At 36.5% G+C, this 27,426-nt stretch overlaps 1 protein-coding gene across 3 annotated transcripts; it reads right to left on the reverse strand.

Moving 5' to 3' along the window:
• Window positions 1–2,186: 2,186 nt before the first annotated feature.
• On the reverse strand, window positions 2,187–25,635 carry trim8a (tripartite motif containing 8a). Of its 3 annotated transcripts, none has more exons than XM_051125935.1 (7): window positions 25,271–25,635; window positions 23,322–24,183; window positions 8,629–8,724; window positions 6,560–6,793; window positions 5,924–5,955; window positions 5,713–5,828; window positions 2,187–3,050 (listed from the first exon to the last, which is right to left on the reverse strand). In XM_051125935.1, exons 2-7 carry the CDS (start codon window positions 23,913–23,915, stop codon window positions 2,422–2,424), a joined length of 1,701 nt encoding a protein of 566 aa, XP_050981892.1. In that variant the 5' UTR covers window positions 23,916–24,183; window positions 25,271–25,635; the 3' UTR covers window positions 2,187–2,421. The 3 variants fall into 3 exon arrangements, with proteins under 3 accessions (XP_050981892.1, XP_050981891.1, XP_050981890.1); XM_051125934.1 differs by having other exon boundaries at window positions 24,423–25,635; XM_051125933.1 differs by having other exon boundaries at window positions 23,322–25,635.
• Between the last annotated feature and the right edge of the window lie 1,791 nt (window positions 25,636–27,426).

Below are 27,426 nucleotides of genomic sequence, written 5' to 3' on the forward strand. Positions count from 1 at the left end.
CACCCAAAAATGAAAGTTCTAAAGGAGAAGTTCACTTCCAGAACGAACATTTTAAAGATAATATACTCACCCTCGTCATCCAAAATGTTAATGTCTTTCTTTCTTCAGTCGTAAAGAAATTATGTTTCTCGAGGAAAACATTTCAGGACTTATCTCCATATAGCGAACTTCAGTGGTGCCCCCAAGTTTGAACTTCCAAAATGCAGTTTAAATGCAGCTTCAAATGGCTCTAAATGATCCCAGCCTAGGAAGAAGGGTCTTATCTACCAAACTGACAATTTATATACAGTTTAACCTCAAAGTCTTGTCTAGGTCTATGTGAACTCTGTTTTTTCCAGGTCAGTACAGGGTATGTCGAAAAAATGATTTTGAAGTTGAAGAAGAAAATGAGATGGGAGTTTTTCGACCTACCCTAACTGTATTGACCCAGATTACACAGAGTTCACATGTGCATCGCAGAGATGAGACAAGACGAGCATTTGAGGTTAAAAAGTATATTAATTGTCAATTTGTTTCGAAAATGACCGGTCATATGGCTAGACAAGTCCCTTCTTCCTCGGCTGGGATTTAGAGCCGTATTGACGTCGGTTGAATATAATGCAGAGTGAAATAAAATACCTTCTGATGTCCACTCGTGTTTATTTCATGCTTTAAGTAAATATGAACTGAGGTGCTACCGTGATCTGTCACAACACATTAAAGAAAACGTTATTTGTTATATAAAATGGCAAAACTTGAAAGCTGAGACCTTGTTTCATACCAGAAGTAACCTGCTCTGACTTGTCTGTCATTGCATTGTCAGTTTCCTCTTTGCTCCTCGATGTATTTTTCACTGCGTGAGAGTGGCATGGCTTGTCAGACATAGCACCAGCATCAATTACAAAAACACACTGCGTACACTTTTGTTTAAACCAGCATTTAATACTCTTTTGAAGCACATTTATTTTCATTTCCAAATGTATGCAGTCCATTCGGTTTTCTTGTATAAAATATGTGAAAAAATGTCACCAATCGTCCTCTAGTCTCACTCAGTTGAGTCTCTTGGAGTTTCTGAGTGCACAGAAAGGCTTTCCTGCATGCCTACAGTCACAAACAGGAAGTTTTTCAGCATGTTCATGACAATCGGTGTTCCACGGTGACCACAGTCACCGTCACCGACTAAAACAGGAAGTATATCTACACCGTTATAAGACTGTGTAAGAGGTGTGTGTAGGCACCAATCATCCTGAACATGCTTCACATGTGCTTGAATGCAGGAAGTAACATTATCTGACAGGAAGCAGAATCCAGAAGTACTAGCTCATGACATGCTTGGTGGAAAATCTTTGAAGCCTGGATTGAGTTTTTGTACTGATCTTTTCCAACCTACCAAAAATTAATGAAAGTTTTAATACATAACTGTAAACATAACAGATAAACAAGATCCTCTGGCCTCTAAGGAATGTAAGTAACACGTCAAACCATAATCGGAGTTCCCAGTCACATGGTTACCTGTGGAGCGGTTCAGCAGAAACTTAAGCCCAAAACCGTAATGTGCAGTAGAGGTGATAAATAATAAACACACTCCATCCCTCTTTTTTTAATAACAATATTCCCCATCTACTATTAATAAAACTGTAGAAGTTTAATAGCAATGTTAAAAGGAATCTTTACCACGTCATAAAAACCAACCAGATTCCAGATGCCCTAAAGGCAGGAAGAGGGGAGGTGAAAGGAGTTAAAACTAACTCCATTTACAAGCGATCATTATCTGCTCCGGGTCAGAACCCTCTGCAATTATCCAAAATCTGTTTGTAATTTTCAAAACTCAACTGGGTCCCGCCTCCACATTTCTCAAAGAAAGGTTCCCTTATCATGTTTTACATAGGGACAGAAAGGGTTTTAATGCTTAAGTTGGAAGAGATCGGTGTTTTGAAGCCGAGAGGCTTGCATTGCATGCTAGAAAGTGCTGTCCTTTTGATTGTGATTTTAATAAGCCTGATTTCTAAAGACAGGCGGGAAAAAGGTCTAAAGGTGCGGTCACATTTGCCATTGTTTGGCAAAAATTGTGGGCAAAGTCCAGTCATTTTAATAGGAATCCACGCAATTGAGAATTTCGCATGAGGGTGGACCAGGGTTGCCAGGTTTTCACATTAAAACCCACCCAACTGCTACTAAAAAAAAACCTCAAAACTATCCCAAACGCATTTCGAGGGGGAGGTCCCCCATTAAAAATTGCATTCTAGGGGATAAAATACATTTGTCAGGGAACCGTGGGAAAAATGTGGACTTGGCAACACTGGGGTGGACAGATCTTGCTTCTCATCTCTATTGACAATGGACCTGTTTTTGCATGGAAAATTTTGCCTAAATTTCACAAATGTGACCAAACCTTAAGGAAATGGGCGAGTTATTGGAGATAAACCAGTGATGCAGTGGAAGTTAACTGGTGACGTATGGTTTAGTGGAAGATTGCCCATACAATCCATAGAAATCAGGGTGCCTGTGGCTCTGTGAGGCGTCGATCCAGTCGTGCATGGAGAGCCCCTGTAAAGGCTGGGACATTGAGGGAGTTGAGGGCAGGGGGTGGGTGTAGTCCTGTGTCCAAGGGAACGATCCCGAGCGCGGGTATGGAGGATGGCCGCGGTGATTCGATATGGAGGGGACACTAGAGCAGTAGCAGTTGTCCATCGTGCACATGAGAATCTTACGGCCGCCATACTGCGGCAGCATGGCCTGCTGGGACGAGCTAGGGTTGGGGTAGTCGGCAGGAGTAAAAACGGAGCTGGAATGATGGACAGACTGGGCGCTGCTGCTACTGCTGAGGCCTACAATGTGCTGGGTGGAGCTACAGGGAGCCATGGGCGGCTGCGATGTTGGCCCGTCTGTGGAGTTGGAACCTTGACCCAGGAACTGCTGTTTGCTCATGGGGCCGGATGAGGACTCCAGCAGGCTGGTGCTGCTTTCAGGGAAGGCCGTGGAGTGTTTGCGTTTCTCACCCCCGGCGGTATTCACACTGGAGGGGTGGACAGAAATGCTCTGGAGGAAGTGCGCGGGAGTACTGAATGGTGCTGGAAACAAGGAGGACAAAGAGTTTGATTTGTGGGAAAAACAGTTTGTTGAACAGAAATATTTTTACAAGCAAAATCGGTGATCTCGAATGGCTGTGCTTTAGGACCTAGAAGATTTACATGATGTGCAACCAAACAAACCAACAACCAAAAGCCCCTTTCACACAGTAATACCAGTAAATTGATGTCAAATTACTGAACGGCTATACTGGTAAATACAAAAATGCGCTGTTTATTCAGGTAATGATGTTCCGTCTTTTTACCAGTAAAGATCCATTCACATATCAGTTTCTAAATACCGGTAAAATCTGTGACATCATTAACCAGAAATGACCTCTAAACGGCTGCACCTCCCGGTGTTGTGTAAACATGGAGAGGTAAAACATCAGTGTTTTTGTTTTAATTTTTGTGTCAACGTTCACATTCATGCAGCTGCTTTTGGCCCAGAGACATCGTATTGGACAGCGTGGAGTAAATGTGTCAGCTGCTTCAGAATTTTATGATTGGCCCAGAACTGTTGAGTTTTAAATTTCAACAGCTCTTGATTGACCCAGCGTAGACATCTTACATCAGTGCGTTCTGAATTCGTACATGCTCATACCGGCAGATTACCGGAATGAATATACCGGTATTTTTAAAAAGGTCCGGTTCACTTAATGGTCTCTTAATGGTAATTTACCAGTAAAGACTATACATGTAAAAGGGGCTAAAATTCAGTTTAAAGTACAATATTTCTTGTTACTTGCATGTTTTTATTGTTTTTTTGTTGTTGTTTTTTGAGGATGATGGTCGATGGTGAATAAGATATAAAGAAACTGAAAAATAATTTAAAATCTAGTTTAAATCTAGTCAGTAGGGCTGCCCTTGACTAAAATTTTTACTGGTCGACTAGTAGTCATTCATTTTAAGCATTATATAATAATTATATAAGATATAATAATATAATAACAGATATAATAATTATGAATGTGTCATGGGAAAACATTTGCATTAACGTTTTAATAATTTATTGATAAACTAGTGCTTTTTTTGTTTTTCATCTTAAGAGATGAAGTCGGCAACACTGACTCGTCGTCTCCGCAGTAGTGATGCGCCTGTATGCATGTTTCAAATGGATTACTTAATCTGAGAATATCTGTTTTTTATTTGAATTGGTTTATTTAAAAGTAGACATTTCACTCTCTATAGATACATTTTTTCATGTCTGTAAGGCAAGTATACACGGAGTTCGTAGTTTCGCGCTCAAGTTCACAGAGGCCGAGACGGCAGAAAGCGCCTCCTGTTTGCCTGAATTATTTTACAAAAGCACGTTTCGTTGTTATTGTAAGTGCACACAAACAAACGTAAATAAACAAGTCTTTACAGATTCGAAAAATGTATTACTTCTATCTGTATGACCAAAAATGACAGAGTATTTTAAGAGCAAGTGACCGCACAGCGCCTCCATTTGTCATGCGGTGAGCATGCTACTGTTCAGCTTCCACACTCTGCATTAGATTGAACTGTGATGTAAAGTTGCTACTACATACATCTAGATGAAAAGCCATATTTAAGGATGATGAATGATAGGCGAGTGTTTGGATGTCCTGCCTGAAGTACTATATTACCACAAACACCAGCTGTTAACAATCTGTCCGTTATGGACCGCGTGACTTTGGCACTTCCTGGGGAATTTTTTTTCTGCGACTAAGCAGCTAATACAATTTTTTGTCAACCAAGCCTCTTCTCATCGACTAACGGTTGGTCGACTATTAGGGGGCAACCCTACTAGTCAGTGTAATTCTTGTATTCATGGTGGTTTCATATGGGGTTGACAAACCTTTTTTCAATATAATGACCCCAATGCCAGCTCCTGCGTTAGCAGTATCACACGCATGTTTTGATATCAATGCGCGTCAAAGACTTACAAAGAAGAAAAGAAATTGTTAAATAAAGCTGTTATTTTTGTTTTCTTTGCGCACAAAAAGTATTCTCATAGCTTCATAACATTACAGTTGAACCTACAGTTGTCACATGGATCATTTTATCGATGTCATTACTACCTTTATAGGCCTTGAAAGTGTCAGTTGCGTTGCCGTCTATGGAGGGCCAGAAAGCTTTTGGATTTCATCAAAAATATCTTAATTTGTTTTCTGAAGATGAACGAAGCTCTTACGGGTTCAGAAAAACATGAGGGTGAGTAATTCATGACAGAATTTTCATTTTTAGGTGAACTGTTTCTTTAGTGCATTAACTAATGTTAATAAATGGGGCCTAAATGTAAAGGTGTTACCAAAGTATTTTTACAAATACCATGAATTATAATAAGTATATACAAGTTTCTAGGGAGTTGCACAGAATGACATTTCACAACCTGAACTAACCTTGCTTTGTCATAAAAAGGTAAAATAATCTTATATTTAAGACAACTGCCCTGTATTTTATGCCATCAAAAATATCTAAATTAATTTTAATTAAGAAATTCCCTTTTTAAATTGCATTTTAATGTAAAGGTGCAAAAAAAAAATCAACATTAGTATGTTTACCTTGGCTTGCTTCTACCAAATGACATAAACGTGCTGAAAAACGTATTATGGCTAGTGGCATTTTGTTATCATTGTTTTATTCTAGAGTCCGCAATTAGAAAAGATGTTCGACCCTAAACCACTTAAGTTTTTCTTACCTTCCAGTATTTTTCTCAAGTTCTTTTCCTTTTTTGAGACTTCAGACAGGAATATTTTGGAATTAAGATGACCCACTTTGTACGGAGGCAGAACACTGCCTGTGCATGACTGTGATCTGTAAAAAAGACCATTACACATAACCAGATTACTACTTATTTAAAATGTGATTTGGTATTCAATTTATATACATTTCTGCACTTCGGCTCATACCTGTCCATGAGTATTTTTACTGGTTTTGTGTTCTGCAAAGCAAAAGAAAACAGAACAAAATATTAATCTCTTCTGCAGTCTACAAGCTGCTGCTTGACTGCCTCTTTGTGTATAAACACGGAAAAATCTGGAAGTGCAGATCTGCTGATAACAACCACACACAGACAGGGAAACATTTCACACAGGTATGGGCACATTCACACTGTGTGTTTATGAGAGTATGTGGGATGGGAGTGCGTTCAGGGAAATATTTACAGTGTCCGAAAACCAAGACAGCTGCCTTACTGCCCAGTCAGACAGACTGAGTTTTTATATGAAGGAAAGTGATTTCAGACACCATGACATCATGTTTAATAATCAAAAACAGGGAGCATATTTAATCACTCCACTGCTTTTTTCTCGCTAGGCATGGAATCATATGTGGAAAACAAAAGAATTCTGAACTAAAAGTTGTTTACATTAATCAAAAATGACATTTAAGAATGAATTTATTTCTTTCAAACACTTCATCAGACAGCGTTTTTACGCCAGCAGCATCCAAACCGCACACACAAAGGATTGTGGGATATCGTAGACAGTGAAGGACGAGCAGATGAAGGCATCTGTGAAGGGTGAAAGAGAGAGAATCGACCTCACCTTCATAATGTTAATATCCTCTGCCTTGTCAAACACAACTTGGACAGAGCTGAGCAGTTTCTTGGCCTCCTGGCGGCGTTCATTGAGCTGGAGGGTTTGCGTCGAGTTCTCCTGGCAGTATTTGGAGTGTGCTTTATCCAGCACCTCTAGAGTTCTCCCCAGGTCATCTTCTAAGAGCTGGTGCATTTTGTGATACTGCACACGCACCTCCTCCTTCAGCTGCCGTACCTTATCCTGCACAACACACACACACACAAGGACGCATACTGAATTTCTATAGTCTCCCTTATTGTAAACATTTAGACAGCTCTCTGTAGAAAAAGAAACTGAATACAACACTAAAGATATCTTTTTGATGTCTCAGTCACTTTAAACTGAAAGTAAATAAAGAGGTTTAATTTCTCTGTCATATGTTAACTCCAAGAAAAATCCCCAATTTCATGTTTCAGTTTCTAGTTTCAGAAAAGATTACAATGTCTCAAACTGTGCTCAGACTTTACTAAAGTATGCAATCAAAAGATATTTCACAAAAGAAATCAAAACAGATTTTAATATGAACAACTTCTTAAATATTTCTCCCAAAACCAAATGATCTGGGCTACAAATTTTAGGAGAAAACATAAGAGACAAAGTTGATTAATAAATGAACCTGAACTGGGTATCTGTGCTGTCTAAATTATATTTAAGAATTTTAATTACTTACTTTCACAACCTTTTTGATTTAGAAAAGCTTGTATACAGATAAACATTTTACTTTACCAACCATTAAACTGCATTTTGCTTAGATATGTGTCCTAATTTGATTATTTAACAATTTTTCTGTGCATGTTTCAGTGTTATTTATATACTCTTATAATATTTATCATTATTTCAAAATAGCTTTGGTTTTTATATTTTCAGTCTTGATTTTAATTTCAATTTAAGTTCTACTAATTTTGTTATTTGCTCTTGCAATTTAAAAAATAACTATTTAGTTTTATTTTATTTAAGTTTTAATCATTTCAATACTTCAACTTTAACTTATTCAGTTAGTTGCCAAGACTTTTTGGAGTTTAGGTATTTTATTTAATATTAGTTTATAATATTATAAATTAATTTTTAATAATTTAATAGGTACACTGTATTTTATTTCAGGTTTCCTTTTTAATTAATGAAAACTTTTTCATTTTTGTTTTCGTTAATGTTAACAACACAGTCATATTTATGTCGAAAGTGCAGGTTATTATGTCAGTTGAGATGAGTCAGTCATAAAAAGTTCAGATTTTGTTCCTGATAATTTTGTTTTCATAGCTTAATATGAAAACATTCCACGTGTGTCAGCACAACTTAGCTCTTTCTGTAATCTTTCACTTTTGTTGTTTTTTTCCCCCCATGTATGCAGGTTGAACGAAACATGTTTATGATTTGATTGCATTAGATTCCTTAGAAGTTCATTAGTTAATATTAGTTCACTACATTAGTTAACATGAACTAAGAATAAACAATACTTCTACAGCATTTATTAACCTTAGTTAATGTTAATTTCAGCATTTACTAATGCATTATTAAAATCACAAGTTGTTTATTAACATTAGTTAATGCACTGTGAACTAATAAGAACTAACACTGAATGACTGTATTTTTATTAACTAACATTAACAAAGATTAATAAATAGTGGAATAAATGTATTGTTCATTCATGATAGTTAATACATTAACTAATGTTAAGAAACACCATTTTTCTTTTCTTGCATATTTCTGATTTGTTTTTTTAAGTTCTCTTCAATATTATTTGTTATTTATATATTTTTTATCTAAATCCAAAACATGGAGAATTTCACCAAACCTCTTCTTGACAGTATTATTTTGTAGTACAACATACTTGTCTAATTCATTTTCCTTAAACAACAAAAAATAAAACTGCAGAGAGGGAGAAAAGGTCTTAAGCACAGACGCTGCCAATGTCATACCAAAAACAGCCTCTTACATATTCATTAGCTGCAGTAGAGGGTGAGGGGAGACACATGCAGACAGATAGACAGAGGAAGACAGAAGCGTGTGTGTGCATGCTCCTATCAACAGCTCCTTACCTCCACCAGTAGTTTGTCAGACTCCAACTTATACAGCTGCTCCTCGATGTCTTTCACTCGATCGTCAATGCGATCCTGCTGCTTCATTAACATATGCTGAAGGGAGGGAAAAACAACACAAATCAAACCTTTTTTCACAGATTTATGATCTGTCAAGCTTAAAAAAAAACAAAAAAAAAACAGAACGACTCCAGGATCAAGGAACGCCTGAACTATAAACTATTTTTAAAAATATTTTTCATTTTAAAGTCAAACCGAAGCTAACAAAAGCAATGCACTCTCCATCTACTCCCAAAATAAGACCAAACATCCTGCAGATGCACTATATAACATCATAGACAGATAGATGATAGACAGATAGACAGACAGACAGATAGATACATAGATAGATAGATAGATAGATAGATAGATAGATAGATAGAATTTTTTGTGAATACATCTTGCAGCTCTATACTGTAAATAATTTGAAATGATAAACAATCAAAATAAAATCTCAAAGGGGTTTACAAGGAAATATTTTGCTGTGTCAGATGGGCTCAGATGACCAAAAAAAAAACTTCAGGAGTCTGTGATCTATGAGCTGGTTGAAGGCTTTTTATTTTATTTACAAATGATGTGAATTTGCTAAAAATGGGGTGGAAATAAATACAAAATAAAAAAAAATAATACAAATTATATATACTATCAAATATTTTTGAACACTAAGATTTTTAATGTTTTTAAAGAAGGCTCTTCTGCTCACCAAGCCTGCATTTACTTGATCCAAAGTACAGCAAAAACAGTAACGTTTTGAAATATTTTTTACTATTTAAAATAAATGTTTCTATTTGAATATATTTTAAAATGTAATTTATTCCTGTGATTTCAAAGCTGAATTTTCAGCATCATTACTCCAGTGTTCAGTGTCACATGATCCTTCAGAAATCATTCTAATATGCTGATTTGCTTCTCAATAAAACATTTATTATTATTATTTTTTGAATTTTTTTAAGTAGAATTTTTTCAGCATTTATCTGAAACAGAAATCTTTTGTAACATTATAAATGTCTTTATCATAACTTTTGATCAATTTAAAGCACCCTTGCTAAATAAAATGGTTAATTTCTGCTATTTCTAAAAATATATATATGTACTGACTCCAAACCTTTAAATGGTATAGTGTATAATGTCACAGAAGCTATCCTGAAAAAAAAAAAAAAATTTAAATATTAATAATAATAATAATAATAATAATAATAATAAATGTTTCTTAAACAGCAAATCAGCATATTAGAATAATTTCTGAAGAATCTGACACTGAAGACTGGAGTAATGATGCTGAAAATGTAGCTTTAATTACAAGAATAAATTACATTTTAAAATATATTCAAATAGAAAGCAGTTATTTTAAATAGTAATAATATTTCAAAATTTTACTGCTTTTGCTGTACTTTACTTGGTGAGCAGAAGAGACTTCTTTAAAAACATTAAAAATCTTACTGTTCAAAAACTTTTGACTGGTAGTGCATCACTGTTGCACATCATCTTCATTTGAGGATAATGATTAAAAACATTTGCAGAGAAGGTAATCCCATAACGCACTGCAACAACTGAACTATGAACTATGTTTTGAAATATTTTTTCCCCATTTACATCAAAATACAGCCCCAAAAAACCTGCAGGCCCTCAATGTGACATCCAAAAAAATCTTATTACAGCAAATGAGGAAAACAAAACATGTCGGCAATGAGACTAATTCATCAGAATCGCACGCACACATTTGCTTTGTGATTCTGCCTGCTATTAGGTGTCTGGACAGGTTTTAAATTGGATTCAGAGGAAGCCACTAACCCCAAAGCTCCCCCATCCCCCAGCCAAATCAAAGCCTGACAGTGTGCTGAAGCTTTTATAATCCCCTTTATACTCGGTCTCACATGCCCACAAGAAGAACACTGCACCTCACCACACCAAAGTCCACAGGATGCTGAATAACAAGCCAATTTAGTCATTTAATCACACAAATGTCCGTGCAACATGCAATCGGCCGATTGCAAAGGGAGAATGCGGCTGTCACGACAACAATAACGCGCATTGTGCATGCACGAGTGTGCGCATTAATAAGTGTGGAAATTTGAAGCAGAGCGTGAGGGGGCAAGGCCGTCTCGGGCTCTCATTTTGCTCGCTATCTCTCCCTTTGTTTGCACGGGCTTCTTGCAGTGTCAGTGACAGATTGTCATGTTATCCCAGCATAGTGAGATGTGCACGGGACCGCTGCAGGATCTATAGGTCACATGAGAGGAGACACATTCTTGGGGCCTGCAGCAACCCAGGCTCCTGCAAACCCCTGCACGGGTGCCAGGCAAACAAACAGCATCTCTACAGTCAACAGTTAACAGCGGTCACTGGTCGCCATGGACACCGATAGAGCGCAACTGTGCGGAAGTAAAAATCACATTCATTTTCTCCATAGTGAAACAGACATGAGCTTCAAGCTCACAAGTCAGTGTCATTTCAACTTTTTTTTTTTAAACTGTTTAAATGGCAAATTAACAATGAAACACTACATTGCCCACAATTATGAAGTGAAATCCACCAATCAGGGAACTTGCTGTATTACTGATACATACATAGATATGGGGTTTTGTGAGTCGAAATGATAAATACATAGGGCTGCGCAATTAAAGGGGACATCAGATGCAAAATTCACTTTTACATTGTGTTTGCACATAAATGTGTAAATGCAACCACCCCACAATGATAAAAATCCATTCACTTTTTATTTTTTAATCTCCAAGAAACTTAAACATCCTCAATTATTAAGCCATTTTAATTTTATGCGCAATATGACATCACATTGCTCAGGCCCCGCCCACAACTGCTGACAGAATGTTCCATATTAGCACATTTCTGTCCTCAGCCAGCTGTAGTGACAACAATGACTTGTAAGCAATGCAGGTGTTTTGTAGTTGGATCTAAAAGGGAACATAAGAGTCTTCATTTTCTCTCGACATCAGAGCCACTGAGGACGCAGTGGATTAGTTTTGTTTTCGATGGTAACGTGCCACAGAATACACAAAAAATGGAAGAGAGGGGCGGGGCGAGCAGAGCTCATTAGCATTTAAAGAGACATGCACCAACATGGGACGCTGTTTTTAAAGAGCTGTTTTTGACCAAGTAAAAAGGGCGTTGTTTTACACTACCATTGAGGGATTTTAACTAAAGTATGTTACAGACATTTCATGAAGACCTGAGAAATCACACCAACTTGTGGAAAATGTGCATCCGATGTCCGCTTTAAAAAAAAAAAACCTGGAATATGACTTATTGTGATTATGAAATCACCAAAGGCTGCAGTTTAGTCTGTCTGAAATTAATGCGCTGTATTGATTTACAGCTTATTATCCAGTGTTTTCAGTGTCTCAAATCAGCTTGGTTTACAATAAATGCACACTGCTTATAACACAGCGTGTCAGGATCAATTTATTTTCACATTTGTATAATTTCCAACATTTTTGTAGACAGAAGTTTACAGCATGTTAACAGATTTGTAACAAGAAGCACTTATAAATCCCTCCAGTTTGTAAAATAAACCAATAAATAAATATGTGTAAGGTTTAACATTTAAAAGTGAAGAATTTATGACATATTTGTATTGTAACTTGTAGCAGAATATTTTTTACTTTAAGGCACAATTGCATTGTTACAGTAATTTATTTTTTTATAATTAAGAGTTAAAAATAATGGTACAGTTAGAGGTACAGTTATCAAGTATTTTTATTTTTGTATTTTTATTTGAAGCACATTGCATTGTTACAATTTTTACAGCATATATATATATATATATATATATATATATATATATATACACAATTTTTGAACAGTATGATCTTTAATGTTTTTAAAGAAGTCTCTGCTCACCAAGCATTTATTTGATCCAAAATACAGCAAAAAAAAGTAAAATTCTGAAATTTTTTTACTATTTAAAATAAGTGTTTTCTATTTGAATATATTTTAAAATGTAATTTATTTCTGTGATCAAAGCTAAATTTTCAGCATCATTACTCCAGTCTGCAGTGTCACATGATCCTTCAGAAATCATTCTAATATGCTGATTTGCTGTTCAAGAAACATTTATTATAGTACATTTTTTCAGGATTCTTTGATGAATAGAAAGATCCAAAGATCAGCATTTATCTGAAATAAAGAGTCAGTATATTTTTTTTGACAGAATGAAATTACAGAAATTAATACTTTTACTTAGCAAGAATGCTTTAAATTGATCAAGTGATGATAAATACATTTATAATGTTACAAATGATTTCTATTTCAAATAAATGCTGTTCTTCTGAACTTTCTATTCATCAAAGAAACCTGAAAAAATTCTACTCAGATGTTTTCAACATAGTAATAATAATAATAATAATAATAATAATAAATGTTTTCTGAGCAGCAAATCAGAATATTAGAATGATATCTGAAGGATCATGTGACTGGAGTAATGATGCTGAAAATTCAGCTTTGAAATCACAGGAATAAATTACATTTTAAAATATATTCAAATAGAAAACAGTTCTTTTAAATAGTAAAAATATTTCAAAGTTTGACTGTTTTTGCTGTCCTTACAGTGTTATGAAATTTTGTGCTTATGATCACTTCATTCACTTAGCAGCATGTTAATGCCAAATTCAAAGTCTATTGTAATTTGATCTGTCTTGAGCTTTGCGTGAGGAGATCTGTTTGTGTGGTGAGCAAAGCTGCTGCCCATGTAGAGCGTTCCATTTCAGTTAGCGTGCTGTCATTAAAGGCAGCTGTCTATGTAGGCAGCAGAACAGCTCACTACGGTGTGGAACAGATCAATAATTTTTAACAGATGTGTGTACCATTACTTTGGTCTTACATACTGGCATTTCGAGCACCATGTCAACAGTGGTATCAGACTGAGTCACTGATTACACACGGTTACGAGTACAGGAAACCGTACATCTTCAGCTCGACAATGGCCAAAGCCTCACGCAACACACCAGCAGGAAGTTACAGAAAATGACTGCACTCCTGGTGCCGTTGAGCTTATCAGCAATCAAAAGAGGACCTTTTATTTAAGGTTTTTAATTTGATACAATTGTTGGCGTGCATATGAATGTATCCGTGTACTATACATCTGTGCGAGCGCTTCTCGTTTCAAAACACGCAGATGTGCAGATACGATCTGTCAATCTCCTTTGATTGGGAGCACGGAAGGTAGCAACTAAAGAACCTACAGACGTCTACGGACAATAAACTGTTTCTGTGATAAATGTAAGCCATTTAATTGCAGCGACGCAAAGCCTGATGATAGGCTTGTTGATGGCTTTTTTAAGCTTTTAAAGGTGAAGAAGATTGGAGCTCAGACTGAGACCAGAATAATCTGGTTTTGTGGGGTAGTGTGAGGGGCGTGTGTGAATTTCACAGCTAAATGCTGGATTGAGTTGATTTATTTCCGCAGTTTGTAAGTGACTCAAAACAACCTACGTACAGCAAAGACAAAAGGTCAAGCATCTTGGCAGCTCGATGTGAAATCTGCAAACAGCACAGTGCTCTGAATGCACAGCGGTAACTTACAATTCACTTATAAATGGACAAAACCTCACGTGTACTTCACAGTATTCATTCATAAGCACAGATGAAAAACTGACAATTTTTTAATAAATGGTGCATGATTTCATGAAACAGATGAGAGTACATAACCTCTCAAAGAAAGGTCAGTATAGACACATCCTACCTACACACCTGACACTTTTCATGAATACAGTAACCTTTCCGTGTGAACAGAGTATTTTGCAGTGAGAACTATTTCATAAACTACTATCTAACATATAACTAACCTATCATCGAAAGTACCTAGATAATGAGCACGTTTATATTTACATCCCCTTTTAAAGTGATAGTTATTAATTCAGTCATTATTACTCACCCTCATGTCATTCCAAACCCATAAGACTTTCATTCATCTTCAGAACACAAATTAAGATATTTTTGATGAAATCCGAGAGCTTTCTGACCCTGCATAGACAGCAACACAACTGAATGCGTGTCAAAGACTTACACGGAAGAGAAGAAACGGTTTAATAAAGTTATTATTTTTGTTTTCCTTGCACACAAATAGTATTCTCGTACCTTCATAACAGTTGAGCCACTGTTGTCACATGGACTATTTTAACAATGTCCTTACTATCTTTCTGGGCCTTGAATGTGTCAGTTGCATTAATGCAGGGTCAGAAACCTTTTGGATTTCATTAAAAAAAAATCTTAATTTGTGATTAAGGTTTTACAGGTTTGGAACAACAGAATTTTCATTTTTGGGTGAACTATCCCTTTAAATGGTGATTATGGCCTGTCCCACGTCAGAGGTCTTGATCTTATGGACTGCATCCAACATTAAATCATACAACAATATTAACATTTTGACATACTACAGTTAACCAATATTCAGTTAATTGTAGAAAAACAATTAATTCTTAATCAACTTATTTAAAATGTAGACACATATCCCTTTTTTTAAACATGTCCTATAAAAAGGATGCAAAACTGAAATAGATCTAGGTTGCTATTAATAGAAATAGGTTGCTAAAAATGAATTTAGATTGATAACTATATACACCAACCACATATTGCTGTTCAACAATGGGGCTTTAATGTAAAAAGTCTAAATCACCTCAGTCGAGATGCTGTATTGTAACTAAGGACAGATTCAAACTATATATAACTGAATCTATTTAAAGCTTATTTGGAATTGCTGAACTGACTGTATTGGGCATCTATACATACTGAATATATTCATCTAATATACATTCAATCTTACTTTTACATGTGCTCTATGCTTACACAAGCATTTTTGTACTGTTTCACCACCCCTACAACAAATAAATGATATTTAATTTGAATTAATAATTCAAAAAGGATCACACAAACACAAGTTACCATTTTAACATTGGCCAAATTCTTCTCTGAATGAACTCACTTTATCAGACAAAGCGGTTAATGAATCAACATCTGATTTACCTACTAAACTGCAAGTTTTCATTATGCCTAAAAAATGCATCAAGTTTCATGTACCTTAACATTACCTGGTTGTTTACACAACAACACAGTTAATGATACACATTTTACTTTTGTAATAAATGCTATTTTAATAGTAAGAAATAAAGTCCATATGAAATCTAAACTGAAGGTGTTTTTAGCATGAATATGTTAGCTTTAAGGTTATCTATAAGCTAGTGCGCTCCAAAACAATGACAAAAATCGCAGTTACAAAATATAGGCATTCAAAACTTACAGTCTCTAACTGATATGTCACTAACAATTATAATCGAGTAATCTGTCGATTATTCTGGTGATTAATTGAGTAATCGTTTTTTTTTTTTGCAGTAATAAAAATCTGAATCTGATTAGACCGTTAGCATCCCGCTCAAAAATGACCAAAGAGTTTCGATATTTTTCCTGTTTAAAACTTGACTCTGCTGTAGTTACATCGTGTACAAAGACCGACGGAAAATGAAAAGTTGCAATTTTCTAGGCTGATATGGCTAGGAACTATACTCATTCCGGCGTAATAATCAAGGAACTTTGTTGCCGTACCATGAGTGCAGCAGGCGCGATGATACTACGCAGCACCTGAAAAGAGGCTAACTTTTGTCAACATAACCAAAGTGACCACAGAATGGTATAATTTACAGTGATATGGATGAGATTAGGAGGAGAAACGGTCTGACAAACAGCGCTGACGAGTAGAAGAGATAACACACTTTTTAAACCACACATCCTCAGCTTCACTATAATCACTGTTTTGCTTTAGTAACAGTTTCATATTCAATCTAAAGGCTGTCATAAGCTGTCAAATGCGGCTTTACCAAGCTCAATGGCTCTGGCCCAAGCTGTGATATAAAGGGAAGGCTACTGGTTATTTAAAAAGAAGGGTGGGGCTGCTCGATATGTCCCACCCTGTCTTCCTGTTTCAGTTGAAATTTCGTCAACATATAGAATAACACTGTGCGTTTCAAGGCACTTTAGCGGTTTGTTAAACATAAAGACAAAGGGTGGACAGAAATTACCTTGATGCAAAAACAGACATCTGTTTTAACCTGTTTGAACAGTTCATCTAATATTATAAAAAACACTAGAGGTCTGTTTATCTTGGCAGAGGCATGATGACAATGGGAAATGGCACGGCACCCAGCATGATGAAGCAAAGCACCATATTACAGTACAAACTGCTTCCACATAATCTCATCGTACATTCATCTGCAGCAGCAGATTTGTCCAGATGAATCGCCATCACAAAAGACATTGCCGGCAACGTGCCTAGCTGATAAGGCAAGCTTGCTTACGGCTCCACATCCTCCTTATTTTCCTACCAGACTCGTTTCACTCAAAGTTTGCTTTCGCAGTTCATTCCAGAACACTTTCTTCGAAATGATTACATGTTTATGTGATCCTATGCAGAACATGTCACGGGTGCAAACAGTGCATGGTATTCACCACTTTCACAATAATATGACTGTGATTCCAAACATCTGAAGTCACTCGACTGTACTGAACGTTTCTCAAGGCCGACCGAGAGAGTCGCATAACGCTGTCCGGGCTTGCCTGCGTGCAGCGGTGTGATAAGAATGGCCTCTCAAATTATTCAGTGACACCACAATCAATTTTCAAGTCTTGCTAGAGCAAAATCTGGAGGACAATTACATTTCGAATGATCCCGTCCAACCGAGAGCATGACTAATTTGCAGAAAATGGTCAAATGTGAACCGAGCCAGGCATTCACGCATAATTCCTCACCGCTTGTGTCCTATATTTAAAACGCATGGAGCGTGAATGTCATTGGATCATCCCAAAAAGTAAACAGGTTTCGAGCAGACTCCTGTGATAAAAAAGGGGAAAGAGATAGAAGGGTGATCCTCCGACGGATCTCCCATGATGTCATCGCTGCGAACAGGAGGCGGATTATTGGGAACGGAGCAGAGAGGGAACTGAGGTCACTCCCTTCCTGTGTCTGCCTGGAACCCACGTCCTATTCCTGAACAAGAGGCGAGGGAGCAAAGAAGGCCAGGCAGTTTTACTGTGGGACCACTTGAGTCACACTCTCTAAATTTATGCACTTGCGAAAGAAAGAACAGAGGGATGTGTGTGTCTTTCAACAGCAGCTGTGGGTAGAGCGAGCCTTGTGTCCATTTCCTCCCTCTCTTTCCCCCTCCTTTTACAGACACTTGGCTGCTTTAGGAGCCATGACACATTGGCCATCTAAAAAGCATTCCTCCACGCATCCAGAAGTCGGCCCTGCCAAGTCCAGCAGCAGCTCACCTCACAACAGTTCATTATTCTGCGAGGCAGCTGAAGGAACAGCGTGTTTTTTCACTCCTACACTGCAGAATGTCCCAGCTAATTTTCTCATTAGCATATCAATCACAGTTTAATTGACAGGTAAAACAGCTTTAATAAGTAGCTTTGGGAATCAAGACAAATTATTGCAGGAAATAAAAATAGAAAAATGTCTTTACACTCTTTCCTTTTACAAATTATATTATCAACGTAAGTTTGACTGAAAAGTGAACATGAATTTCTAATTGGGTTTGAGTTTTGAAGTTTTTGTAAAAACTGATGATCATGTTCTCCAGCATGATTTGTGACCCTGGACACACAAAACCAGTCATAAGCGTCAATTTTTTTGACTGAAAGCTAAATAAATAAACTTTCCAGTGATGTACGGTTTGTTAAAGGGGTCATCGGATGCCCATTTTCCACACGTTGATATGATTCTTTACGGTCTTAATGAAAAGTCTATAATATACTTTGGTTAAAAATTCTCAATGGTAGTGTAAAACAAAACTCTTTTTACCTTGCCAAAATCAGCTCTGCAAAAATCATTTCATTCTGGTCGAGGCTGCTTTAAATGCAAATGAGCTCTGCTCGCCCCGCACTCTCTTCTCTCTGTGGAGCGACGAGCCTGTTTACTATAGCCGCATTTAGCCGCGTTCAGCCGCTAAACTTGCTAACTAGCACTTTATTAGGAAAGGTTATCGCAAAGAATCATAAAAAAACCTTATACTCACTTCAGCTGTAAGTGAAGCTGGATCATGAATGATTCGCGCAGACACAGACGGATATATGTAGATCAGGAGGCGCATTCCCTTCACAAACAAACATAATCTACTGCATCTTCAGCAGCTCAGATGTCCGGAGTAAACGACAACCATTATGTTCATTATTACATCCAGCAACACAACACCTCAATCGCTCAATTGGAGATATACTTGTCTAACTTACATCCCTGCTCCGTCATCGAAACAATGGAGGTTGGACTGTGACAGCTGATCTGAGGTAAGACGCTCATGTCAATCAACTATCGTGGGAGCGGCCTCTGTCTGTGCGACGCCACAACGACAGATTTGAAAAAGGGGATATTATTATTTTTTGCAGATTAATTAAAAAACACTGCATGGATTTTTATCATTATAGGGTAGATGTGTACATATACTGCCAACACACATTAATGTTCAAACAACATGTAAAAGTGAACTTAGCATCCGATGACCTCTTTAAGATAGGACAATGTTTGGCCGTAATACAACTATTTGAAAATCTGAAATCTGAGGGTGCAAAAAAATCAAAATATTGAGAAAACTGAAAATATTGAAGTCGTCAAAGTTCTTAGCAATGCATATTACCAATCAAAAATGACGTTTTGATATATTTAGGGTAGGACATTGACAAAATATCAATATTTTTACTTAATATCCTAATGATTTTTGGCATAAAAGAAAAATTGATCATTTTGACCTATACAATGCATTGTTGGCTATTGCTACAAATATACCCGTGCGACTTATGACTGGTTTTGTGGTCAAGGGTCACATTTAAGATGATCCAAAGAGCATCACTAAAAGAGAAAAACCCAGACAAAGAGTCACATGATGAATGTCACACATTTACTTCTTTGATTAGTGACCTAGAAATCTGAAACATTACTCCATTTGCATCAGTGTAACTGGACTTTTGGACCCCACTGTATGTATTTGATTGTATATGATTATTAAACATTCAGTTTTCCAATATTCAAAAACTTGATGTTGAGATAAACCCTTCAGCATGACAAGTCTATGTAAATAGTCTCATCTATAAAGCAAACAAGATAACTATTCCTCTCTGAAGTGCTACTAAAGCCTGTTTTATGTACAAGCTCATTATTTCTTTCTGCTATTTGGCAATCAGTCTCACAGGAAAGAAGAAAATGTGTAGGTGGCGTTTGCAGTGAACATTTCAAATCAAGCACTCTCAGAATAAACCTCTTTGGAGCCAAAAAAAAAAATCTCTTCTTAGCATAGATTTAGTTTTTCTTCTTAATTTACCTTTAAAATGAGATCATTCGAAGTTGATAAACTTTTGGAACAGGTATAACCATTTTACTTGCCCTGAACAATAAGGCTACTGAACATTACAAATGGCTCTAAAGCTATTTTTTTGCACTTATTCTAACTCACTTTGTGCCCATTAGTCTCTGTTAACTTAATAAAGCAGAAGTCCCGATATTTCTCGCTCTGAAGAATGTTGACAGTCTCATTATACCGGCGTTAACATTCGGCTGACAAGGCAGAGAGACTCAGGATATGACAGAAGTAACTAGGAATGGTAGCAAAAAAAACTCATGTTCCAGCACAACTAGTGTTTCGAGAGGAAGTGATTGCTTCAGCCTTTGAAAGGAAGTTCGCTCCTCACCCCATCCATATCTAATAAGTCCATTCATGATGAAAAAAAATTATGAAACTGATTAGGCGGACAAAGTTCAGTCCTTTCAAGTCCTCAGTACTATACATCTAATTGAGGTTTTTGCTATAATTAGGCTACATTTTGCTCCTCATTAAGCCATTTCACAGTACTGTAATTAAATGATACAGTGTCAATATATATATGTAAAAGTATAAAGAAAAGTACTTTCTCTTTCTACTATTTATTGCTACAGTATAAATGGATAATGAATACGGACAATAAAACATTACTAAATAAATACAATTTCCTACACTATAATTATATTAAATGAATAGGCCTTCAAACCAGCTTTCAGAATGTTTCTGACATTTTGTTTAAATAAGTAATGCAATTTGTCAACCAAAAATATTTGACTGAAATGCCAAAAAAGAATTTCTGGTTTTAGCCAAAATAGTTTTGGAGGGCTGAAACCATTGGCCGAAATTGTGACATTTATTAAGCACTTCTCAAATGATGCATTTTGACACGTCAGTGTCTATTTCATGCACACATCAGATAAATTTGTCGACAATATTGATGCACTTCAGACCAAAAATGATGCTAAAGTGCACTATTATGCACTATTTCCTGTTTAATATTGTAAAGCTGCTTTGACACAATCTGTATTTTTAATACGCTATATAAATAACAGTGACTTGACTTGACCTAAAGTAGCAATACGTAACATTTGTTCAGCTAAAATACAGAGAATCGTAACTATGAATGAGAACACGACACCATTAATAGCTTTAAGAGTTCAATTACCTAGTGACCCAAATTTAACTACCAAAACTTTATTTTTGGTTTCAGTTTTCGGCTAAACGTGAACTTTAATCTTCTTTTCAGTTTTACCTGAAAAATGTATTTAAAATGTATAAATGCATCTTACGTGAACAATTCACCTATGCATACATACTTTTTTATTATTTTATCCCTGTAATTTTTAATAAAAATGTTAGTTCTGGGCAATGATAAAAGTTTTCATTTATATAATATATGTGTGTGTACTGTGTATATTTATTATGTATATATAAAGACATACACACACAATATGTATTTTGAAAATATTTACATGTATTTACATGTATATATTTATATTCATATAATTGATATTATATATAAATATTTTTAATATATAAACAACATTTTTCTTAAATACATAGCACTAAAAAAATGTATAACTTTTATCTTTCACTTAGTGCTGTCAAGCGATTAATTGCGATTAATCGCATCCATAATAAACGTTTCTGATTACATAATGTATGTGTATACTGTGTATATTTATGTATATATAAATACAGACACAGTATACACTTTAAAACATTTACATGTATTTACATGTGTATATTCATGTAATTTATATTATATATAAATATTTTAATATATAAACATAACATATTATTCTTAAATATATGTTGTATGTGTATTTATATATACACATAATAAATATACACAGCACACACACATATATTATGCAAACAGAAACTTTTATTTTTAGATGCGATTAATCACGATTAATCACTGCTCAGCACTAAAAAAAATTTATCTTTGGGTTAGCACTCTCAAGCGATTAATCGCATCCATAATAAACGTTTCTGATTACATAATATATGTGTATACTGTGTATATTTATGTGAATTTATGTAAATACACACAGTACACACTTTGAAAACATTTACATGTAATTACATGTATATCTATAAATATTTTAATATATAAACATAACATATTTTTCTTAAATATATACTGTATGTGTGTATTTATATATACATAATAAATATACACAGCACACACACATATATTATCTAAACAGAAACTTTTATTTTGGATGCGATTAATCGCGATTAATCACTGCTCAGCACTAAAAAAAGTATAACTTTTATCTTTCACTTAGTGCTGTCAAGCGATTAATTGCAATTAATCGCATCCATAATAAACGTTTCTGATTACATAATATATGTGTATACTGTGTATAATTATATTCGTATAATTGATATTATATATAAATATTTTTAATATATAAACAACATTTTTCTTAAATATATACATCCGTGTGTGCATTTATATGTACTGAACATAATAAATATACACAGTACACACACATTTATTATATACACACAAACTTTTATTTTGGATGCGATTAATCGCGATTAATCACTTTTTTTTGTATAACTTTTATCTTTCGGTTAGCACTCTCAAGCGATTAATCGCATCCATAATAAACGATTCTGACTGCATAATAAATGTGTATACTGTGTATATTTATGCAAATTTATGTAAATACACACAGTATACACTTTGAAAACATTTACATGTAATTACATGTACATATATAAATATTTTAATATATAAACATAACACATTTTTCTTAAATATATACTGTATGTGTGTATTTATATATACATACTAAATATACACAGCACACACATATATATTATCTAAACAGAAACTTTTATTTTAAATGCAATTAATCGCGATTAATCGTTGGACAGCACTACTTCCAGTGAGTTCTCTTTGATGACATACACAGGATCTCTTCAATCATTCAGTCCTTAGATTTGCCTCCATCCAATCAACAACACATAGACTAAACCCCGCCCTACATTTTTTTTCTTTTTTCAATAATCCCTTTCACTCAAAGGTGCTGCTACTTTGTTTTATCTAGGTGTTTCAGGCACAGTTAATGCACATTCACACTCCACACCTCCCTCAAAAGAAATTTCAAGAACCATGTATTTAAATTAATTAATAGATAATACACTAATTTCATAGGGGGTCTCGCATTTAACAGGGCTGTAACCCAGAGCACGAGCTAACCAAGATAACTTAATCCACAGTATACCTCTGATGTCTAAAATGGACTGTGGGCCCAGTCCCTGATGTTGGAGGAGTCTAGTTACACCCCTACAGAGAAGTTCAGTTCAGTAAGTACTCACCCTGATGTCATTGCGTCGTACTTCCACGTCGCACACCGCATGGCCGTGGTTGGGCGCACATCTGGAGAAGCAGCAGTACTGGCAGACCGCCACCTGTTCCACATCGCAGTGATACAGTCTGTACTCATCATGGTGCGAGCAGCTCCAAGCCCGGACCTCCTCAGCAGCCACCAGTAGGTGTCCAGGAGCGGGACAGGGCTGCTGGAGATGCGTCTGGATGTGAGACTGGCAGCAGGGCGCATTACAACGAAGACACACTTTCTGCGCTTGCATAGGAGGCCCTCGCCTACACAGAATGCAATGCAACACGGCCGGAGCTTTCTCGACATTCAGCGCGTTGAACTTTTCGACAATATTAGTCAGTTTGATATTCTTCTCCAGGTTTGGTTTCTGGTTGTACGCATGGTTACATTCCGGGCAGCGCACGTTGGCCGTGTCTTTGGCCCAGGCCTCGCTGATGCAGCCCCGGCAGAAGTTGTGCTTGCACGGCAGCTGCACGGGCTCCACGAACACATGCAAACAAATGGGACAAATGAGTTCCTCCTCGAAGCAGTTCCGCCAGTTCTCAGCCATCTCAACCAGTTGATCAGACATCCAGTTTTGAGTTAAAGGCAAACACCAAGTTCTAGCACCGTCTCAATAAGGTTTCGCTCATTTTTAAGACTCCTTCCTTTAGATCCAGGTGTTGAAGAACATACGAGCACAGAAGCCCCAGAGAAACAGCTGCCGATCAGACCCAAACATGCCAAGGGAGCGTTTCTGCTCCTGGCAAAGTTAGTCAGCAATCAAATACCACAGTCGGGCGTGAAAGAAGGAATCTGACGTGCAGGGTTCCTTTTTTAACGAGAGAAACTTCGACAATCTATGGACAAATGATAATAATAAAAGAAAGAGCACTAATTATGATAATAATAATTTAGGGTGAGCGAAACATGATTACTTTTAGTTTTACATTTATATCCGATAACTAAATAAAAGCAGTAATAGTAATAATAATTTATTTTATGCAAGTAGTTTGTGATCCATTTCTCTCGGGCTTTATCTGATGACTATTATTTAAGAAAATAGCAAAAATATAGATTACTAATTATGCTACTTTACCTGTAAACACCGTTACTGGACGCTATTCTTCTGAGGCACCGTAAATGAAGCCGTTTATCGGCAAAACCGAGTAGAAGCGTAAATATGTGTCAAAAAAACAATTACCAGTCTATTTGTGGCACCCAAAACCTCGGAGACAGACGGAGCACGCGTTAAATGCCTCAGTGACAGATGCCTCACGAAACTACTAGTTAAAGGCTGCGACGTCGTCTAATATCCAGTGTCAGTCAAGATAAGACCAGTGAGATCCAAATGAAAACGTCGTAAGGTCGGAAGCATGTATTTGCTAAGTTTAAAACAGGAAAAGGGTGACGCCACAAGTTCTTGAAGCGCAGAAAACGTCCTTTCGTAAGCAGCTGTATAGTCATTTACTGAAGCAGTCGATCACGCATTTGATTTGTGCCCAGGGCACATGACATTTGCCCTGCTGGAATTATAATAAAGTAGACCTGAGCCTCTGTGCTGCTCGTGTAACACTATCTCGATAGGATTTCTGCCCCCTACAACTATAAGAGAGGTGAAGCTAGAAAGACTATTTTATCTATTATAGTGACACGACTTTGAATGAACATACAATTGACGCGCATACATGTATGCCAACATCCTCTCGTAGCGTTAAACCACAAAGAGCTGCGATTTTATCATGATCTAAGCTATTCTCTCGCTATCTGTGTTGGTTAAACATTATAGAAAAATCTACAACCTGATCCCTGTCCATGTTTCGCCTGATGTTTACCTGGCCGCACTTAGCAGAGACGAATCGCATTCATTTTTAGAGCCTAATGTCATGTATTTTCATTCCCACAAAGCTAAGTCGCCTAAAATATTCATGCATTAAAGCCAGATACCTTTGTTGCTCTTAAAGGAGACGATATCGTTTGGCCCTTGTTATCGCTCATCAGCCATCTTGTTTTCCTGTTTAACGCGAATTAAAAACGACGTATCTATTTACTTTTCCTCTCATTTGTATGCCCTTTATATAGACGCCTCACGTAAAGCAAAAAAATATCCAGTTCTGCGATCGTCCAGGGATATCACGTCCTTTAAAATGTTAGTCCTGATTGAAAACAGATGCTTCAGCGCCGTATTCCAATCTGCGTCTGTTATTATTTATGATTTTTTTTCCTTTCAAGCTAATCCTAGATGAGAGGAATGCAGGCACAGGACTGCAACTCAGGATACAGTTCACATACTCCCCCTTCCCTGATCACGTGATCAGCGCGGACTCGATACATAAAACTGGGAGGAGTTATTAAACAGGGGCGGGGTTTGATTTAAAGGGACACACCTTTAGTTTTTTGTAAGCTGTCGGATGTTCAAATTTTGTTTCTCTCCAGCAAACAAGCCGGGGTTTTTTTTCCAACAGCGAAAGAAAAATTAAATTCTGTCATTAATTACTCACCCTCTCGTCCTTCCAAACCTTTAAGACCTTCGTTCGTCTTCAGAACACAACTTAAGATTATTTTAATGAAATTCGAGAGCTCTCTGACCCTCCATAGACAGCAAGGGTACTTCCACATCAGGTACCAAGAACACTGACAAAATAGTCTGTGTGCTACTGATGTAACACCCATTCGCCTTGTTTACGTTCAGAGGAAAGCACGCGCATGCCTCACGGTACTTTCCAAAATGGTGCTAGGGTAAGGTGTTTGCAAACATGACGTTTTTTTGTGGGCGGAGCCTATCCGACCGTTTTCAAGTTGCATTCTATGGAAGACGTGGAATAAAAGAATAAAAACGGTGAATTTGAGTTTATATTTCAAAATTTTGAATTTATTCTCACAATTCCAAGATTCTATCTCACAGTTCTGATCAGAAAAAGTCATTATCTCTTGAGTTCATATCCCCCCCCCCTTTACAATGGACAAACTTGGTATTGTTGAGTTGAATCGATTTATTAAATCCCAAATACGAGATATAAACTTGCATTTGTGTCTCACAGAATTGTGAGATAAAATAATAAATGTAAAATGTTATAGGTTTATATAGTATTTCATGCTGTAACTGTAGAGCTGACATAATATGATCTCTGCCTATGTGAGTATTATGTAGACCTATTATTTAAATCAAATGTATGCTTTAAAAGTACAGTAATCACGGCAGGTTTCCTTCATAAGTCTGTCTGTTTAGGCGTCTGCCTTTAGCTTCAAATGGCATCTTTGACAACAGTATTCTGTAAAAATTATTTGCATTCCGATTCTCACATCCAAAGGCACAATAATACAGGTGCATCTTAATAAATTAGAATGTTGTGGAAAAGTTAATTTATTTCACATTTAACAAAAACCCACCAATTCACTATCTCAACAAATCAGAATACTTCATAAGTATTACCTAAAAAATAGAATACCTAAAAAAATACATTTTTAGTGAATTGTTGGCCTTCTGGAAAGTATGTTCATTTACTGTATATGTACTCAATACATGATAGGGGCTCCTTTTGCTTTAATTACTGCCTCAGTTCGGCGTGGCATGGAGGTGATCAGTCTGTGGCACTGCTGAGGTGATATGGAAGCCCAGGTTTCTTTGACAGTGGCCTTCAGCTCATCTGCATTTTTTGGTCTCTTGTTTCTCATTTTCCTCTTGACAATATCCCATAAATTCTCTATGGGGTTCAGGTCTGGTGAGTTTGCTGGCCAGTCAAGCACACCAACACCATGGTCATTTAACCAACTTTTGGTGCTTTTGGCAGTGTGGGCAGGTGCCAAATCCTGCTGGAAAATGAAATCAGCATCTTTAAAAAGCTGGTCAGCAGAAGGAAGCATGAAGTGCTCTAAAATTTCTTGGTAAACGGGCGCAGTGACTTTGGTTTTTAAAAAACACAGTGGACCAACACCAGCACATGCCATTGCACCCCAAATCATCACAAACTGTGGAAACTTAACACTGGACTTCAAGCAACTTGGGCTATGAGCTTCTCCACCCTTCCTCCAGACTCTAGGACCTTGGTTTCCAAATGAAATACAAAACTTGCTCTCATCTGAAAAGAGGACTTTTCAGACAA

This window comes from Labeo rohita, chromosome 13 (assembly GCF_022985175.1).
Source record: "Labeo rohita strain BAU-BD-2019 chromosome 13, IGBB_LRoh.1.0, whole genome shotgun sequence".
Classification (NCBI taxonomy): domain Eukaryota; kingdom Metazoa; phylum Chordata; class Actinopteri; order Cypriniformes; family Cyprinidae; genus Labeo; species Labeo rohita.

Bases quoted from the DNA above. Each gene is read 5' to 3' on its own strand.
- trim8a (XM_051125935.1), bottom strand. From the start codon at position 23,915: ATGTCTGATCAACTGGTTGAGATGGCTGAGAACTGGCGGAACTGCTTC. The intron at 6,794-8,628 runs GTAAGGAGCTGT...TGTGTTGTGCAG, and splicing joins CTGACAAACTACTGGTGGAG to GATAAGGTACGGCAGCTGAA. The intron at 5,956-6,559 runs GTGAGGTCGATT...TTTGCTTTGCAG, and splicing joins AGGATATTAACATTATGAAG to AACACAAAACCAGTAAAAAT.